We start from the raw sequence: 18855 nt of genomic DNA, 5'->3' as shown, positions 1-18855 counted from the left end.
TCTTCTATTACTTTTCTTGAAACACAATCCTTTCCCTATTTTCTGTGTTCTTTACACAGCAGCAAGCAGTTGTACAGACATAAGCCATTGCTGGCCTAAATCAGGATTCGATAGCCTGACCTCTCCTGGCACCAAAGCAAGCATGTAGGCTTCCCTCTCTGGAAGTCTAAAATCTCTGTGAAGTCATCCTTAAAAGTGCATCTAGCTATGGGAAACCTATGTAGGTGTGATAACATGCAGCAGGGGTCTCATAAAGGGCCTTGATCGCGCTACTCCTGGTGATAAACCACAGTGGGAGGAAAGCCTGGACGAGGGAATGAAACACAATCCAGCAAACTGGGAGCTGCAAAAGCTCCAGCATCCCCACAGGCCTCACCACTGCGCCTGCGCATAGAATCTGGGGAGGGCTATGTAGGGGCTTAGAGGCCCAAGCTCGCAGCTTCCCCTGGAGCCCCGCCCCCTCCAGCTGCTCGCCTCTCCAAACAACCCGGTGCGCAGCCACCGCTCTCCTTCTATTGGCTTGCAGCCTTTTCCGTTTCCGCCCAGCCCTCCACCATCCACCAATCAGCCTAGCATTTGTCGTAGGGTCCGCCTTCGAGGCCGTCGCTCGGGCTCTGCTGCTTGGCTCGGGCTGCTGCCTCCGCTGCTGCCTCCTCCTTCCCCACCTCCTCCGTCAGGGGAGCGTCTGCGGGGGCCTGAGGGGCGGCGGCGGCGGCAGCGGCAGCGGCGGTGTAATGGAACCGGGAGCCGTCGGCCGAAGCGCTGCTCGCGGGCCGGGGGCCGGGCCTCCGAGCACTCCGCAGCCCAGGGAGCAGGAGCGGAAGCTGGAGCAGGAGAAGCTCTCCGGAGTGGTGAAGAGCGTCCACCGACGGCTCCGTAAGAAGTATCGAGAAGGTAAACAGCAAGCGGGGCCTGAGGGGGGGGGGGTGGAGCTGAGAGGCCTGGTCACCCCCGGCCCCCTGTCACCTCTCCTCCCCCTCCCCGACAGGCCACCATTGGAACCTAAGGGAGCTGCACGTCGGCCCCGGCCTTTGCGGCTCTCGAGGCCCGGTCGGAGCCCTCGATCGTCGTCGAGCTCCTCCCGCCCCCTTTTCTTCCAGGGCCCACGGGGGGAGCGCGGGGCCTGTGCGGGGCCTAGGTCCCAACTAGCTGCAAGCTACTGATCCCCGCCGGGGTGCTGAGAGTGTTGTCAGCGCGCACACACACACACACGAAAGGGGGTGGGGATCTCACGCGAAGGTAAAACACGAAAACAGGTAAATTGCATTTGGGGAGAAGCCAAGTTGCCCCTGGAGCTCCGACCCTCCTCCTAGTGCATCATCCCACATGCCATGTCGAAGCTTTCTTCCCTTTGGCTTCCAGGGCTGCGAAGTCAGCAGGCCTTTCAGTAGCCTGTCCTTCAGCTTGGTTGAGAAGGGAAAGGAGGTGTGGGGGTACAGCCAGACTCACACCCCAAATCCCAAATCCTTCAAAGGACTGTTCCTAGCATTTATAAAGGTACAGACCAGGACAGATCACTCAAATACAGCCTATTTTAATTTTGAGTAGTCTTTAGCCACCAAACCTCCTAAAGACCCAGGTAGATGCCAATGACACAAAAACTCAGTAGCACCCTGTTCATGGAAGCAAGAGAAGAAGCCTACTGACTTTTGATTGTGCCCTGTGAGGTGTCGACCCATGAAAGTCTACAGAAATATTGGCCTTTGTGAGATTTGGATACCGGAAATTCTTATATTTTCATATATTCAGGAGAAATTTCTAAGAAATTACTGTAAGTTAACTTTCAGTCGGCTCCCTTTAAGCTTAATTGAATGTAGGAAAATGTCAGCAGCCTTCTAGTGTTATCTTATACTTAGTTAATAATTTGTGATAAACAAAATTGTGACAGTGAAGGAACAAAGACTTGTGGGATCATGTTACTTATGCACACTTCAGTTACTCTGGAAAGTTCAAACTAAGTGTCTTTGTGCCTTTGAATGTGGTCAATGCATTTCATTTAAAAAACTATTCAAAGTATCCTTTCGTAGGTAATTCAAGCTTAGCTTTTAACAGAGGCTTCGTAATCATCCCCCAAATATGGCTGATAGTTATTGTTTAATAGGTTTCAATAGGAGAGACTTGTCAAGCATAGTTAACATAATTGAAAATTGTTTTTTTTAAAGAATTCTTTAAACCCCAACCATAATTCAATAAAATGAGTAGTTACCATAGCAACAACTGCATCATTCTTGATAGTCAAAGAATGCACTTACATAATGACATTCACTGTATGTTTTTAAGTTTGGAGAAATGAAGAAATAAATGGACAATTTATTATGCTATTTCGTACAGATTTAACTAAGTGCATCATTTTAAAGAAAGAAATGACTAATATATAATTCAATTTCTATTTTTACCCTTTTATAATAGTTTCATTGTTATTCATTATTCATTTATTCATAAATGAATAGGTACCACTTAAATTAACACACTGCTAATGTGTCATCTTCTAGTCAAGTACTGTTTATGCTTGCTTAGTCCCACATGTTTAAGCATGTCTTTAAGTAGGAATATTAGCCACTGCAACACTTATTTATGAGAACTGATAGTTGGAAATTACCAGAGCTAGAATAGATACATTGAATTCACAAGTGAATGATGTAGTACGTTTCTGCACAGGTTAAGTTCTAACAATTTAAACATTTGAATGAGACTATTCTTCATTTTAATGCCCCTGAATTCCAGTGATGATCTAGACTTCTCTAGGCTTTGGTGGGGTGATACACAAGGCCCTACTAGTGAACTAGCAAAATAGAGGATCCTGATGATCACGTGCTTTCTACCTTTATTTTTGGCATAGGTCAAATCTTAGTTGTAAAACAGCTTTCAATGTAAACCTCTGATTGTGCACATAATCCCAAAGAACTAAGTTTTAGTGTTTTTCTTCAAGGATTTGGTATTTAAATACTGATGGCCCCCAGCCTGTAAATACATTTCGTAAGTTTTTCCAAGTCAGCTGTTTTCATAGTTTAAATGGTGCTTATGTTCTAGATCAACCTACAAAGATCTGTTTAATCAGTAATACACTTGTACTGTAGTACTAACTATGCAAACTATACTTCTTTTATAATACTTTTTTTGACAGAAAAATGCTAGCTTAGACTTTTGGAAGGTATTTCTGGAAGGATCCTTAGTTTTTAGCATGATTTCCACCATGGCTGTTCAGCATGTTCATGTACATACCTGTTAGAAAATTCCCACATTCCACTTCAGATTTACAATTTCCAGATTCTTATCAATGGTATCTCAAAATTGGTCAGCCAGATTTATCCATACTAATTATTTTCTTTTAGGGTCCTAAAAAGATTAAAACAACCTGTTTGAAGTTGAGTAGTTCCCCATTTGCACCATCAATTTTTGTTTATGGTTTCCTTCTAAATATTGGTGATTCTAAATGTTAGAATGCAAGGAAAACGAAGAAAGGAGTCCTAGAATTAGGATTAGGGAAATGGATGTGAGTTGCTTTGAGTGGCTTATCTATGTGAGAGTTATGACTTGGGGGAGAGAAAGTAGAAAAATAAGTTGTGGAAAGAAGAAGGGAAAGACATTCTGAATAATGAAGACATGAATTAGGACTGAGTAATGGGTATAGAGTTTTCTTTTTATTGTCTCAGGTGGTAGAAAGAATGAAGAAAGATTTTTTCCCCCCTTGTTCCAGTATCTGTGTAGATAGTGACAGTAGGCTTGGGCTTGACCAGCAAATAGCTTTATAAAAATCTAGCAGTTTGGTTTAATGTACTGTTTCCCCACATTTTCACTCTCTATTCCATTTTACTGCCTGTCCTTTGTCACTACTTAAAGATCCTGTGCCAATTTGAATAAGCATAAAGTGAAAATTGTAGATAAAGGTCAATGTTTGAGACAGTACTGTGTGTATAAAGTAGTAACTAAAAGAAAATCTTAGGGAGATCCTTAGCCATAGTGATGAGAAGTGTCAGACATTTGTATATAAGGAACAATCTTTCCTATTGAATTTACATAAATAGAATATTTATACATAGAGGTGTTTTCTGTCATTGCTATGCAAAAATTTAAAATATCCCTACATAAAGTAATTTAAATTTATTTAAAGAAGCTTATTAATAAGAAGCAGCTAGTTTTGCTTTCCAAATGTGTACTTCATTGCTTAATAAAATGGGCCTAAGTACATCTCAAATTGAGATTTGAACTACAGCCATGTGTATTTCAGTTTCCTATTATGATTTATCTCATAATTTGATTCATATGAATCTTATTCCTGTGATAGTTATTGTGCCTACCAGTATTTTCTTTTTCCAAATTAAATGTTCATGTAAAAATTCCCAGAAATGTAAAATCTGCCACAAATAAAAGCAAAATTTTCATTCCATTTAATTTTTAAAAATATTTTCTGAATATGTTTAAGAAGTTTTGTCAACTATTTAGTTCCCAAATTTGCTTGCTATTCATTTATTTATTAATACATTCAATGCCAGTACTAGAGCGTCAGCTCTGAGGCCTCTTGTTCAGCTTTTCCACTCACAACTGCTACTCTACCACTTGAGCCATATCCCCACTTTCAGCTTTTTGCTGGATTAATTAGAGATAAGAATCTCCAAGACATCTGCCTGAACTGGCTTGGAACCAGCATCCCAAGTAGCTAGGATTACAGGAGTGAGCCACCAGACTAACTACCTGGCAGTTAGTCTCTCTCTCTCCCTTTTTCTTTTTACGAAAAGATTAAAACGTGTAATATATAAATCCATTCTTTTTTTATTAATAGAAGAAAAATGCATTCATGGATCTATAGGTAATCCTTATTGTACTTTTTACATAAAATATTCAATATAAGCCTCCAATCCTAAACTACTTGGAAGGTAGAGATGGAGGGATCTGAGTTTAAGGCCAGACCAGGCATAAAAGTTCACCATGAACCTCTTTCTCAACCAACAGCTGTGTACAGTGGTGCATGACTGTCATCTCCAGCAACACAGGGAATCACAAATATGAAGAACAAAGCTCACGCTACCCTTGAGCATAAAGTTAGATCCTACATAAAAAATAACCATGTCAGCCGGGTGATGGTGGCTCATACCTGTAATCCTAGCTACTCGGTATTCTACTGAGAATTGCTGTTCAAAGCCAGAGGGGACAGGAAAGTCTCGAAGTGGAGCTGTGCTTAAGTAGCAGAGTGCTAGCTTTGAGCAAAAGAAGTTCAGGGACAGCACCCAGGCCCTGAGTTCAAGCCCTAGACCACAAAAGAAGCAACAAAAAATAGCTACAACAAAGAAAATAGCCAAAATAATAAATGAGCACTAGGTCTTAAGTTCAGTACCCTGTCCTGGAAAAGAAAATCAGTGTAGGTAACAATGATAATACTCTAAAAGTGGTAGATATGGAAGCAGAAATGGAAAATACAGGATAGCTTGCCTCTGTAGAATAAGTCCAGAAAAAGCTAATGAAACAAGGTTAACAGTTGTAAGAAGATAATCTACTTTAGATGATAACTGCTTATTATTCAGATTCTTCTACTTAGTTTGAGACAAAAGGTAACTTAGAGCAGCCTTAAAGATCACTGAAAAAAATACAGTTGAGATTGATTGTTCTGTACCAAAGATCTGAGACAAAGGAATTGTGGGGAGACGTGGAAACCTTTAAATTAGAAATAATATTAAACTAAATCCAAAATTATAAAATGATTAAAATGTGGGTATTTTTCCTGACACAATTTTGAAAATTTTAAAATTAGGATCACTGACTTCTTATTTGAACTTCATTAAGGGTCTTTCAATAGTTTTAATATTTTGTTCAATTCCCTGACCCCAAGAAACTTTAAACTGATTCTCCTTGTCTTACTCTTTTTTTTAAATGAGATTTTGCTGTTTTCTCTTTGTTTTTATTTTCCCCAGTCATACACATTCTGATTCAGAATCTAAAAGACTTTTTCATAGAATCTTTGCTTGATCAGCAGAGAAAGTAAGGTAATGACTCTCCACAGAAAGTCCCTTTAACTTTCCTTGCCTTAGGAAACTGAAATTTAGTTGCAACAGAGGAAAATAAAAACAAAAGAAATCTTAATAATAACACTAAAACATAAAGGAGCATTGATACAGTCAATTCATAAAAGGACCAATATCGGTTATATTCCCTTAGTGTAGCTATCACAATGCTGGCTGTGGGGTTCTTTAGAATAGATGCATTTAAAGGGGTAGGTCCATAATCTCAATTTTCACTTATAACAGAAATTTGTCTGTTTATGAAAAATCAGTTGGAAAGTTTAGTGTTAACACTACACAAGTGATCTGTGTGGTCATATGCACATTTATAAAATTAATTTTCACAAGAGAATAACATGTTGACAACTTTGATCCTGACTTTTCTGAATCTATTCCTTCTCCTACAGGATATATTTAAAGGCTTTTGCATTTTGGATTCATTCTTTTTTTTTTTTTTTTTTTTTTTTTGGCCAGTCCTGGGCCTTGGACTCAGGGCCCGAGCACCGTCCCTGGCTTCTTCCCGCTCAAGGCTAGCACTCTGTCACTTGAGCCACAGCGCCGCTTCTGGCCGTTTTCTGTATATGTGGTGCTGGGGAATCGAACCTAGGGCCTCGTGTATCCGAGGCAAGCACTCTTGCCACTAGGCCATATCCCCAGCCCAAGGATTCATTCTTTTTAATCATAAATATGCTTATAATTAAAGGCTGCTCCATGAGGCTATACATGAGGCCAAATTGTGTTTGTAGGTTCTGTGTGTTCTATGCATTGTTTGTTTTTTAATTAAATTTGTACTTTGCCATAAGCCTTGAAGCTCTCAGTAGTATTTCACTAGGCATTAGAGTTTATAGTCTTGCCATAGACTATTGGCTTTGAGCCACAAATGTATAGTGAAATTATCTGGGGAGTATTAGAATAAATGACCAGCTCCCACTCCAGATCAATTAAGTGAAATCTCTGGGTGATTCCAGTGTGCATCCAGACTTGGCAACTGGAGCTGAAAACCACTGCCAAAAAACTAACAAATAATGCAGTTACAGAGATTAAATAACTGCATTCGACTGACAAAAGTCTACTTGTTTGTGGTTAGTGTACTTATTTTACTTTGTTTTGCTGCAAACCTTTGTTTATATCCATGAATGTTCATAAAGTTAAAACTCATGAAAAGATGCAAGGAATTAGGAGCATAACTTTGAACACTGTTCTGCTTTAATGTCTTGGAATAACTGTTTTAATGTCTTGAACTTGTTTCCACTTAGTCACGGGTTTCTATAGTTATCTTACGTTAGAGAAAATGACCTTTAAAAGTTCTTTGAACTTGACTTTGGTAATCTGGTCACCCACAGATAAAGAATTTTATAGTCAATATTTGATAGTAGGCCTACATACAAATAAAATAATTGCTGTAAACTTAAAGTTTAAGATGTGAGATAACTATATACAATTTTTTATTTTGTGACATTTTTCATGATCATTTTCTGTTGTTTTTATTTTTATTTTTGGCTGTAGAGGGAACCAGAGTTTGGTCACTTGAACCACATCATATGGTTTTTATTTTTATCTTATTTTATTTATTTCAGATAGTAATGCTAGCTACCTGGGAGCCTGGCAAATCTGAGGATTTGCAATTTGAAGGCAGCCTGGGCAGGAAAAGCCATGAGATTTCCTTGTAACACACACACACACACACACACACACACACACACACACACACAATTAAAGCAGCCTTCATCTAAAAAGCTCACATACAGCAACAAGCAACACAGTCCTATCTCCACTTCCAAGTAGCTGGTATAACAGGTTGGTAATATAGCATGTTTCACCATCATGCCTGACTATGCATATTGTCTTTTAATTCATATAAATAGACCACATCTATTTAAAAATATGTATCTCCATGGGTTTAATAGTTATATACCTTTCAAATTGTTATCACAATCAACATACAATACATTCCCACTACTTTCAAAATTTCTTATGCTTCCTTGCAGTCTATATTCCCTGTGCACTTACCTCTTGCCATTATGAATTCATCTCACATTTTTAGAACCTATGTATATGCTGCTTATTTTCTTTTGAATTTCTCTGTTTAACCACCTAGTAGTGCATTATTACTCTTTGATATCATGACTCACAGGCTAAACTGCCAGGAGTTAGGACATACTGGTTTTTTTTAGACAAATTAGCAAATGAAAAATTGTATGCATTTAAGGTTGATAGCATTGTATTTTGATAGAAGTATGCCTTGTGTAATAATTACCACAGTCAAATTGATTTAGGTCTATCACCTGACCATCCTTACTGTGTGTGAGAGAGAGAGAGGAAGAGAGAGAGAGAGTAAAGCGAGAAGGTCTCTTACTTCTTTAGCAGTATATAGTGGCTACATGTTTACAGACTCAGCATAGCATTAGAGTTTTTTTGTTGTTGTTGTTGGTTTGTTTTTATCAGTGGTACTAGGGTTTGAATTCTGGGCCTGTGATTGTTAGGTATGCATTTTACTCTTTGAGTTGGGCTTCTAGCCCTAGGGTTCTGTTTTCTCCATATTTAGCACTTGTTATCATTTGTCTTTTTGGTAATAGTGACCATTTGCATTTCCTAATGATCAATGACGTTAATCTTTTTAAGTACTTGTTGGCCTTTTGAATGTCTTCTTTAGAAAAATGTCTCTTATAATCTTTTGCTCATTTTAAAGTTAAATTGTTGGCTTTTCTTTGTTATTGTGTTGAATGAATCTTTTCTATTTTTTGAATGTTAATACCTTATCAGGTACATATTTTATAAATATACCCATCTCAAATGGGCCTCAGATTTATGCTTAATAAGCTTCTTTTCTGTGCTTTTGTTTTATACTACCTAAGACTAAGAATTATGAGAGTTACTAAGAAAACTGTATTCTTCCAAATGTACTTCTAAGTGTTAGAGGATACTGGAATGTTAGAATGCTTTATAGTATAATTTAAAATCATGTATTGTGATATTTCTAGCATTTCTCTGTTTGTTGAGGATTGTTTTGTGTCTTTCATATTTCCATATGAATTTTAGGTTTTCTTTCATATATATTCTATTAGGAAATGTGGATATTTAAACTTCAGTGTGCTGATCCATGAACTTGGGATTTGTTCCTTATTGTAGTGTTTCTAGGGAATATGGCCTAGTGGCAAGAGTGCTTGACTCGTAGTGTTTCTTTGGCTTCTTCTTGCTTTGTAGTTTTCATTGTAGAGGTAACATCTTTGATTATATAAGTTTATAATATCATAGTCGTATACTTTTGGATTAAAAAGTATTAAAAAAACCTTTCACACACATCGGAATATAGACTGCAAGGAAGCATAAGAAATTTTGAATTTTATTATGTTGGGGTATTATCCTGTCCATTGGTTTCCTGACTTCTTTATCAATTAGTTTATTGTTGGTGTTTAGAAAAACTGTTTGTTTTTATATGTTGACTTTGTATCCTAATACTTTGCTGCAATTGATCAGAGTCTTCTGGTGGAATGTCTGTCTGTCAATCATTTTGAGGCAGAATCTCTTTATATATCCCAGACTGTCCTTGATCCTCTTGCCTTCACCTATTAAATATTTGGAATACAGGTACACATTGATACAAAGCTATTTTTTAGGTCTTTGAAAGATTTAATCTTATCATCAGCAAACACATAATTTCTTCCTTTTCTCCTTGTATACCCTTTACTTCTTCCTCTTTCCTTATTCTCTACGTTTTGAATAAGACCAGTAATAGTGGACAACCTTGTCTCATTCCTGGTTTGTTCAGTTTTTTTTTTTTTCTTCTTCTTCTTTGTATTTTCTTTGGCAGTACTGGGATTTGAATGCAGAGCTTCATACTTGCTTGGCAGGTACTTTACCACTTGAGTCATGGTGTCAGCACATTTCCTGATTTTAAAGAAAATGCTTTCAGTTTTTCACCATACAATTCACTGTTTGTTGTTGAATTCAGTTTGTAAGAAGCAGCTTTACCTCTGTTTTCATAAAGGAACTTGATTTGTATGTGTGTGTGTCCTTTTTTAAAGTCTGGCAGAATTCAACAGGTTTTTTGTTTTGTTTTGTTTTGTTTTCCCCAGAGCTGAGGACCAAACTCAGGGCCTTGCGTTTGCCAGGCAGGCACCCTTCCCCTGAGCTAAATCCCCAGCCGAGATTTTTAAATTATTATTTTAATCTCATTGCTCCTTACTGTTCTGTGTAAGTTTTCATCTTCTTGCTTCAATTTTGCTTGGTCATATAATCTAGAAAATTGTCCATTTCTTCTAGGTTTTCCAACTTACTTGAGCGTAATTTTTTAAAGTATTGCCTCTTTATTTCAGTGATGTCTGTTGTGACATCTGTTTTTACCTCCAACTTCATTATTTTACATTTTTTCTGTTTTCTTTTGCTTTTGCTTACATAAGAGTTTGTCAGTGTTGTTTATCCTTTCAAAAGAACCAACTGTTGCTTCACTGACCCTTTGCATTTTCTTAGTTTTCATTTCATTAATTTCATCTTTGTTTTTTATTATTTCTTTCTATTAACTTTTTGATTAGCTTGTTCTCATTTTTCTAAGACCTGGAGATATGTTTCTTTTTTTTGATGTAGGCATTCATAAACATAAACATTCTTTTTAGAACCACTTGTATCCAACAGAGTTTGTTACATTTTCCTCCAATTTGTTTGATGACCCAGATCATTCAAAGTATAGTTTAATATCCCTGGGTGGATAAAGTCTCATCCAATTATTTTAAGGTAGTGTGGGGTGTGTGTGTGTGTGTGTGTGTGTGTGTGTGTGTGTGTGTCTGTGTGTCTGTGTGTGTCTGTGTGTGTGTGCGCGCGCGCACGGACACGTGCACTGGTCCTGGGTCTTGAACTCAAGATCTGGGCACTGTCCTTTGACCTCTTTTGATCATGGCCAGTGCTCTACAACCTTAGCTACAGCTCCATTTCTGACCTTGTTTGACAATTAGTCTGAGGTAAGAGTCTCGTGGACTTTCCTCCCTGGATTAGTTTTGAACTGTGATCCTCAGTTCTCAGCTTCCTGAGTTGCTAGGATTACAGGTGTGAGCCACTAGTATCCAGCTAGCTATCGTGTCCTTCAACTCTGATATTTCTTTTTCTTTTCCATTTGGGCAATATATCTATTGCTGAAAATTGCTGTGCTTGGATTATGTCCCGTGGTATTTGTTTTACAAGGTATTATCTTTTTATAGATCTTTATTGTTTGATTGTGACATATTTTGTGAAGATGACATGGTCATTAATTATGGTATCTTGGTATAGGAACAATATTCAAGATAACTTGATTCATGATTTCCACATTGAACTTGTTCTAGCAAATTGAAACTACTTATGTAAAAAATTGTCACTATATTTTTATAAGGTATTATCTTTTTAGTGGATGTTTATGGTTTGTGACATTTTGTGAAGGTGACATGGTCAGTAATTGTGGTATCTTGGTATAGGAACAAGATTCTAGGTAAATTGGTTCATGATTTCCACATTGAACTTGTTTTGGCAAATTGACACTGCTTATGTTAAAAATTGTCTTTTACAATGACCTTTTCATAAGTGTAAATATAAAGGCAATATAAGATCTACTAATACAAGCTTTGTCCTAAAATTCTATCAGACAACAGGCAACTTTATTTTTTAGGCCACATAGAGCTTTAAGTTGATTATTAAACTATGTATTTGAATAAAACATTGATGATTTCTTCTCTAATTTATTCTTTTATTTTGGTTATAATGCCTGGTTAGCTATTAATTTCAAGTTAGGCTTCAGCATATATATCATCATGGTGCTTTCCAAAAGTAATGTTTGGATTCTCTATTGTATGGCAAAGTGAGATGTGTACTTGTTGGAGATACTAATATTCTTTGCCCTTTTGGCATTGAATTTTTTTAGGATGCTAATAGGAAATGGGTAAGAAAAAAGCGTAATTAATCACAATGACTTTGTCATTCACAAATGCCATGGTATGAAAATAAATCATAATTATTAATTGAAAACTTTGGTTTAACTTAAATGCGTAAACATTCCTTCTACTGTATTCACTAGACCTTTGGGTGGACCTGAAGATGTTTGGGTTCTTGATTTATTATTTTGTTGGTTGGTTGGTTAGTTTTGGCAGCCCCAGTGATTGAATTCTGGGCTTCATGCCCTCAGTTCATTTTTCCTTTTCTCACAGGCATTACAGTAACAATTGAGTCAAGCTACCTGCTCAACTTTTTGCTGGTTAATTGGAGATAAAGTGTCTTAGACTTTTCTTTCCTCGGCTGGCATCAAATACAGAGTGAAAAACAGGAGGTGCTAAGAGTATGGTTCATTGGCAAGTGCCTGTGTTACCAAGTGGGAAGCCTTAAGTTCAAACTGAAACACTGTCCTGCCTCCAAACCCCAGTACACTCCCAAATAAACAAATAAAAAGTTATTACTGAATAAATATATTGTCAACTTACAGTTTTAATCCAGAACATTTGTAAAAGCTCAAGACTTTGGAGAGGTTTGCATGATTGTTTTTTCTAAGAAACTTGTTTGCCCTGGGATTATAATTTTTTTTAAGTACAGTGTTCTTTAAAGTACCAGTATATAAATAAAAATATTTGTTTGGTAATTTACATTATCATCTTAGTGGCCAACTCCTCTTTAATATAGGGGGCTTGTAATATATAGAAGTCCAAGAAAGTAGTCAGAAAACATGCTAAGATATTTCTGCTCTTGCAAGAGGCAAGTTCAAGGCCCTGTGGTAGCAAGAAAATTAGTGTTTGAATGCCCAGTCCAGATTGTGTGGAATCCTTATCACTTTATAAACTGATGACCCTTGCATATCTATATTTTATCAGTTATGTTCAGCTTTACAGCTCTATCTGTTTGAAATGATAAAATTTATTTGGCTATAAGGTTGCCAAAATTAAAATACTGTTTCCATTTCCAGAAAGAAAGTTTTTTGTTTTTTGTTTTTTTGTAGTCAGGGCCTCGGTGCTATCTTTGAGCTTCTTTGCTAGGACTCTACCACTTGAGCCACAGCTCTACTTCTGGCTTTTTGGTAGCTAATTTGAGATAAGAGTAATTAGTACATGTCTAGTGTAGTCCTAGCAGATGATCACAATAGCTCAATAGCTATGTACATATGATCACATAAAATGATGCTAAGTGATATGAACTCCAAACTATGGAAACGAGCAGTTTAACATTGTTGTTATTTTTAACGCACTATGTAAAATTATTTCTTCCCTATGATGTAGCCCTTGTTGTCACTGTATTTGATTCTGGTACCCTGGGCAGTATGTGTATGTTTGTGTGAATCAGGGAAGGGAAGGGGAACATCAAAATGGTGAGACAAAGGGTAAAAGGCAAACCAACGCAACAGTAATACTTACAAGACAATATGTTGTAAACCATCTGTACAGCTTGGGGAGCGGGGATTGGGGATGAGGGAGGGGGTAACAAGTTTGCCAGGAACTGTACTTACTACCTACATGTGTAACTGTATCCCCTTTGTACATCACCTTGACGAGAGAGAGTCTCACAGACTCTCCTGTCCTGGATGACTTCAAACCACAGTCCTCAGCTCTCAGCCTTCTGAGTAACTAGGATTTTAGATGTGAGCCACTGGTGTCCAACATAGAAAGGAACTTTTAAAATATTTAAACCTTAAAACACGAGGGCTGGAGTTGAATGAGGACCTAAGTTCAAATCCCAGTATGGCAAAAAAAAAAAAAAAGAATGTGTAAAAATGTAAATATTTATAATTTTTCTTTTACTTATTTTTAAAGTTCTTAAAAATAACTAAAATTAGATTGTATGCCTGAATTAGATTATACCATTTGAAAAATTAATTTACTTTCTTTGGTTTGTTTTCAGTGGGAGATTTTGATAAGATCTGGCGAGAACATTGTGAAGATGAGGAAACGCTTTGTGAATATGCTGTTGCAATGAAAAATTTGGCAGATAATCATTGGGCAAAAACTTGTGAGGGTGAAGGTCGCATTGAATGGTGTTGTAGGTGAGAGATATTATGAAATACTTTTGGTTTCAAATAATATTTACCAACTCTTAAATCTATGTTATATATAATTGGACCCAAACAGGAAACTGTAAATATTTTTTAAAAGATGTCTTTTAACAACTTTTCTTTTCTTGTCTCACTCATTACCCGAACTGCTAGAATAGAAATCTGCATCAGAGGAATATCCTTCTGTTAAAATTGTGGAACCTACAATGACACATTATTGTCACCAAAGTCTGTTTTTTCTGTTAGGTTGGTTCATGGTGTTATACATTTTAGAGTTTTAAAATTATTCGGTACCATATATATGCCATTATTGTATCATACAGAATTATTTCTCTGCCCTAAAATTCCTTTGTTCACTATCTCCATCGGTTCAATTCTGGTGTCCCAGAAACCACTGATCTGTTTGCTTTATGGTTTTTCTTTCCTAGAATAATTTCCAGATTTCATTTAGTTGGAAACCTATATTATGTAGCCTTTGAGATTAGCCTATTTTTAATTAGGTAGTATACATTTAAGGTTCTTCCATGTCTTTATGGCTTGATAGCTTATTTCTTTTTAACCGCCATATTCCATTGTCTGCATATATGACTATAAGTTTATCCATCTACCCATGAAAGGGAATATTGGTTGCTTACAAGTTTAGTAGTTATGAATAAAACTACCATAAGCAATTGTGTCGGCAGTTTTCACTTCTTTTGGATAGATATCAAGGACCTAATTAATTGTTGGATAATATGGTAACACTAGATTTAACCTTCTAAGAAACAGTCTTCCAAAGTAGTTGTACCATTTTATATTCCCACCAACAATGAATGAACATTTCTGTTGCTTTGATACATTTGCTGTTAGTGTTCTATATTTTATTGTTTTAACTTGCCTTTTCTAACAACATATGATAAGCAACATATGCTTGTATGACATCTGTACATCTTTAGTAAAATGTCTGTTCAGATCTCATTTTCCTTCTCTCTCTTTCTTTCTTTCTTTCTTTCTTTCTTTCTCTCTCTCTCTCTCTCTCTCTCTCTCTCTCTCTCTCTCTCTCTCTCTCTTTTTTTTGTGCTGATGCTAGAGGTTGGAACTCTGGGCCTGGACACTGTTTCTGAGTTTTTTGCTCAAGGCTAGTACTCTACCACTTGAGCCACAACTCCACGTACAGTTTTCTTTTGGTATTTATTTGCGGACAAGAGTCTCACAAACTTTCTTACCCGGGCAGGTTTCAAACCATAATCATCGGATCTCAGTCTCTTGAGTAGCATTACATATGTGAGCCACCAGTGTCCAGCCTTTTGTCTGTTTTTTAGATTGGGTTTTCTTATTTTGAGTTCTTTATATATTTTATATAATAATTTTTATCAAAACTTTTATAATTTTTTGTTGTTGCATATAATTTCATTCCCTTGTTAATATCTTCTTATGACAGAAAAATTAATGATTCCCAGTTTATCAGTTCATTTCTTTCATGATTTCTGCCTTAATGCTGATATTATCTTGGTTATAGCTATTCATTCTGTTCAAGAAAATAAAAAAATTCTGTGTGCCAGAACTGGGGCTTGAAATTATGACCCCAAAGTCCTAGCTCTTTTGATCACTGCTTGTACTTCTACCAGTTGAGCCACATGTTCTGGGTCCCAAGTAGGAGAGAGCAGAGTTCAGTCTATTAAAGGCATGAATCAAACAAAAAACAGGAAAAAATTCTCTAACACCATTTCCTTTTTAATCTTCCTCTCTTCTTCACTCTGCCCCTCAAACTGGGACTTAAGCTATATAATAGCACTTCTGTTTTTAAACCTTCAGACTTGGATTAGAAATTAATTAGTTGGTTCTCATGCCTTTGGATCTGGAGGAGTACACTACTTATTTTCCTTGTTTTCTAGTTTACAAACAACAGATTATGCGACAGCTCTCTATATAATTGCATGAGCCAGTTCTTTATTTTTTAAAATAATATATCTGACTCAAGTGGTAGAGTGCTTGCTAGAGCCCTGAGCTTAAAGTCTCATACTTCCCTTTCTATTGAAAGAGAAAGAGGAGTGGAAGGAAGGAAGGAAGGGAGGGGAGGAAGGAAGGAAGGAAGGAAGGAAGGAAGGAAGGAAGGAAGGAAGGAAGGAAGGAAGGAAGGAAAGAAAGAAGGAAAGAAGGAAAGTTGGTTAGTTTGAAAGCTTTCTCACTTTTATAACCATTCAGCCATCCATTTTCTGCCTGGTCTTTTAACACTGTGATAGCATAAGCTGAGATAACCTCAGCTGCAAGATCCACTCGCCTTCTTTTCCATGCCTTTGCCTATGATATTTTCCACCTGGAAAGGAAAGCTCTTAGCTCCTTAACTAACATTATTCCTTGGCTCGATTCACTCCTACTTGCTTTCTACAGTAAACTCAGTAGTAATTTTAGATAGGATTAGATATTTCACACATAATATAGATAAATAAACATCAGTTGTATTTTGTTGACTGTTGTATAATTATTTGTCTCCACGGTCTGAGCTACCTGAGGGATGTCTTTTTGAGTTTGTTTTACCTATGTACTTAATAAATAATTAATGATGAATTAATTTTCACTCTTGTATAACTCTAGTTAAAATTGTATCTATATAGAATAAATAAAAGAAATCTTACATAATAGAAGCTAAGAAAAAGTGAAGTTTGGGCCAGGAGTTTGGCCTAGTGGTAAAGTGCTTACCTAGCATGCATGAAGTCCTGGGTTCGATTCCTCAGTACCACATACACAGAAAAAGCCGGAAGTAGTGCTGTGGCTCAAGTGGTAGAGTCTTGAGCAAAAAGAGCTCAAGGACGACAGTGCCCAGGCCCTGAGTTCAAGTCCCAGGACTAGAAATAAATAAATAAATAAACAAATAAAAAAGAAAAAGTGAAGTTTAATGGTATCCTGAATATATGTGAGAGGAATAAGCATTTTTCCTCAATCCTTATTCTGCTTGCTGAAAAAACAATTAATTTTCTCTTCTATTTTGTATAGTAATTTTAACAATATATATATGTGCTACATCATGGTATTCAAATTTGTTCTTTGACATTTTAAAAACAAGACTAATTGAAATTTCATCTTCATATTTTATTTTATCTTTCTTTATTTTGACTTATAGTGTATGCAGAGAATATTTCCAAAATGGTGGGAAAAGAAAAGCACTTGAAAAAGATGAAAAAAGAGCGGTACTCACCACTAAGACCACTCCAGCCTTAAACATGCACGAATCTTCTAAACTTGAAGGTCATTTAACCAACCTCAACTTTACAAACCCTGAATTTATAGCTGAGTAAGTATAGTTTTTCTGTTTCAATTAACATTGCCATGAGTAGCTGTATTAATGTAAAACAGTACAGGGGCTTAAAGTCAATAATGGGCATTTTACTTACTCTCCTCTTGATAGATTGACTACAAATATGTTTGCATTAGTATTAGACATAAAACTAGCATACAATTTTAAGACATCTGGAAAACTAGTAGTTCCATAGTCTTACTGAAAATGAGAAAATTTATTAAATATTATTGTTATTATTTAGATGGCAATGCAAAGGATCAAAACAGGAAAATCTACTTAAGCTGTGCATATAATACTCGTCTCTAAGAAATCACCAATAAGAAAAAAGATGAAGACAATAAAAATACACTCTGAAAAAAAGAAAGATTATTAATAATCAAATTGATTCATAATCAATTTTACTGTTTATATGAAAGCTTGCTAGTAATACAGCATATTATATAAGCACAATTTTTGAATATTTTAAGTAATTGTACAAAGGAGTTGCTATTCACTGTAATAGTGTATAAATATAGTGCATCTTGATAAGTGTTGCTCCTTCCAACATTCTTATCCCCACCTCCCAACCCCCCCTTCCCTTACTTATCTTAATTTTAGGTTATATATTGATGTTTTTCCCATTTAACAAAGCAGTTTTTTATGTACAATGCATCTTGATCTGTGTCATCACTACATCTTCACCCCTGTTCGAGCCACCCTTTTCTTATATTTCTCTCTCTCTCTCTCCATATATATTTCTCAATATATACAATGGTATGTATACTGAGTTCTTGCCTGCAATCTCCCCCCCACTCCTTCATTCTTCTACCCCTTTCGTTTTGGCCCCACCCTCCCCTCTTGCAAGTGCCAGTTTCCTGGTACTTGTTGGGCTTTGACTATGTCTTTTTAAAGAAGTGTACTATTTTCGGTTTAATAGAGTTTATTACACTTCAGTTAATTCATTTGTAACCTTTTGTTTACCACCCAGTGTGTTTACTTGTATATATATAGATACATTCTAGCTCCCACAAATGAAACCATGCAAATTTTGTAATGACATGAGTACTATAATCCAATTATTAATAGCATTAAAATTGCTTGAATGTTTTAGGATCAGAATAAATTTTTTTTTTTTTTTTTTTTTTTTTTTTGCCAGTCCTGGGCCTTGGACTCAGGGCCTGAGCACTGTCCCTGGCTTTTTCCCGCTCAAGGCTAGCACTCTGCCACTTGAGCCACAGCGCCGCTTCTGGCCGTTTTCTGTATATGTGGTGCTGGGGAATCGAACCTAGGGCCTCGTGTATCCGAGGCAGGCACTCTTGCCACTAGGCTATATCCCCAGCCCCGAGAATAAATATTTTATTTCAAGTAAATTTTTTTTTTGCCGGTTCTGGGATTTGAACTCAGGGCCTGGGCTCTGTCTCTGATCCTCTCTGTGCTCAAGGCTAGAGCTCTTACCACTTTGAGCCACAGCGCCACTTCTGGAATCGAACCCAGGGCTTCATGCATGCTAGGCAAGCACTCAACAACTAAGCCACATTCCCAGTCCCTCAAGTAATATTTTATGGTCTAAAATGCTAAGCTCTGCTAATTCTAGAAATATTCTTGATAAA

The 18855-nt window shown here is 36.8% G+C and overlaps 1 protein-coding gene across 1 annotated transcript in view; it reads left to right on the top strand.

The window, feature by feature from the left end:
* The first annotated feature begins 629 nt into the window (after positions 1 to 629).
* Bmt2 (base methyltransferase of 25S rRNA 2 homolog) overlaps positions 630 to 18855 on the top strand; it is a 33113-nt gene continuing 14887 nt past the window's right edge. Inside the window, exons 1-3 of the mRNA XM_048340093.1 lie at positions 630 to 894; positions 13839 to 13980; positions 17090 to 17260. Of these exons, the coding sequence (XP_048196050.1) occupies positions 735 to 894; positions 13839 to 13980; positions 17090 to 17260 (473 nt within the window). The 5' untranslated portion in view covers positions 630 to 734. The remainder of the gene's footprint in view (positions 895 to 13838; positions 13981 to 17089; positions 17261 to 18855) is intronic.

The sequence above is a fragment of the Perognathus longimembris genome, chromosome 2 (assembly GCF_023159225.1).
Source record: "Perognathus longimembris pacificus isolate PPM17 chromosome 2, ASM2315922v1, whole genome shotgun sequence".
In the NCBI taxonomy this organism is placed as follows: Eukaryota; Metazoa; Chordata; class Mammalia; order Rodentia; family Heteromyidae; genus Perognathus; species Perognathus longimembris.
Note: the sequence above shows the minus strand (reverse complement) of the source record. Positions and strands in the feature narration are given on the sequence as shown.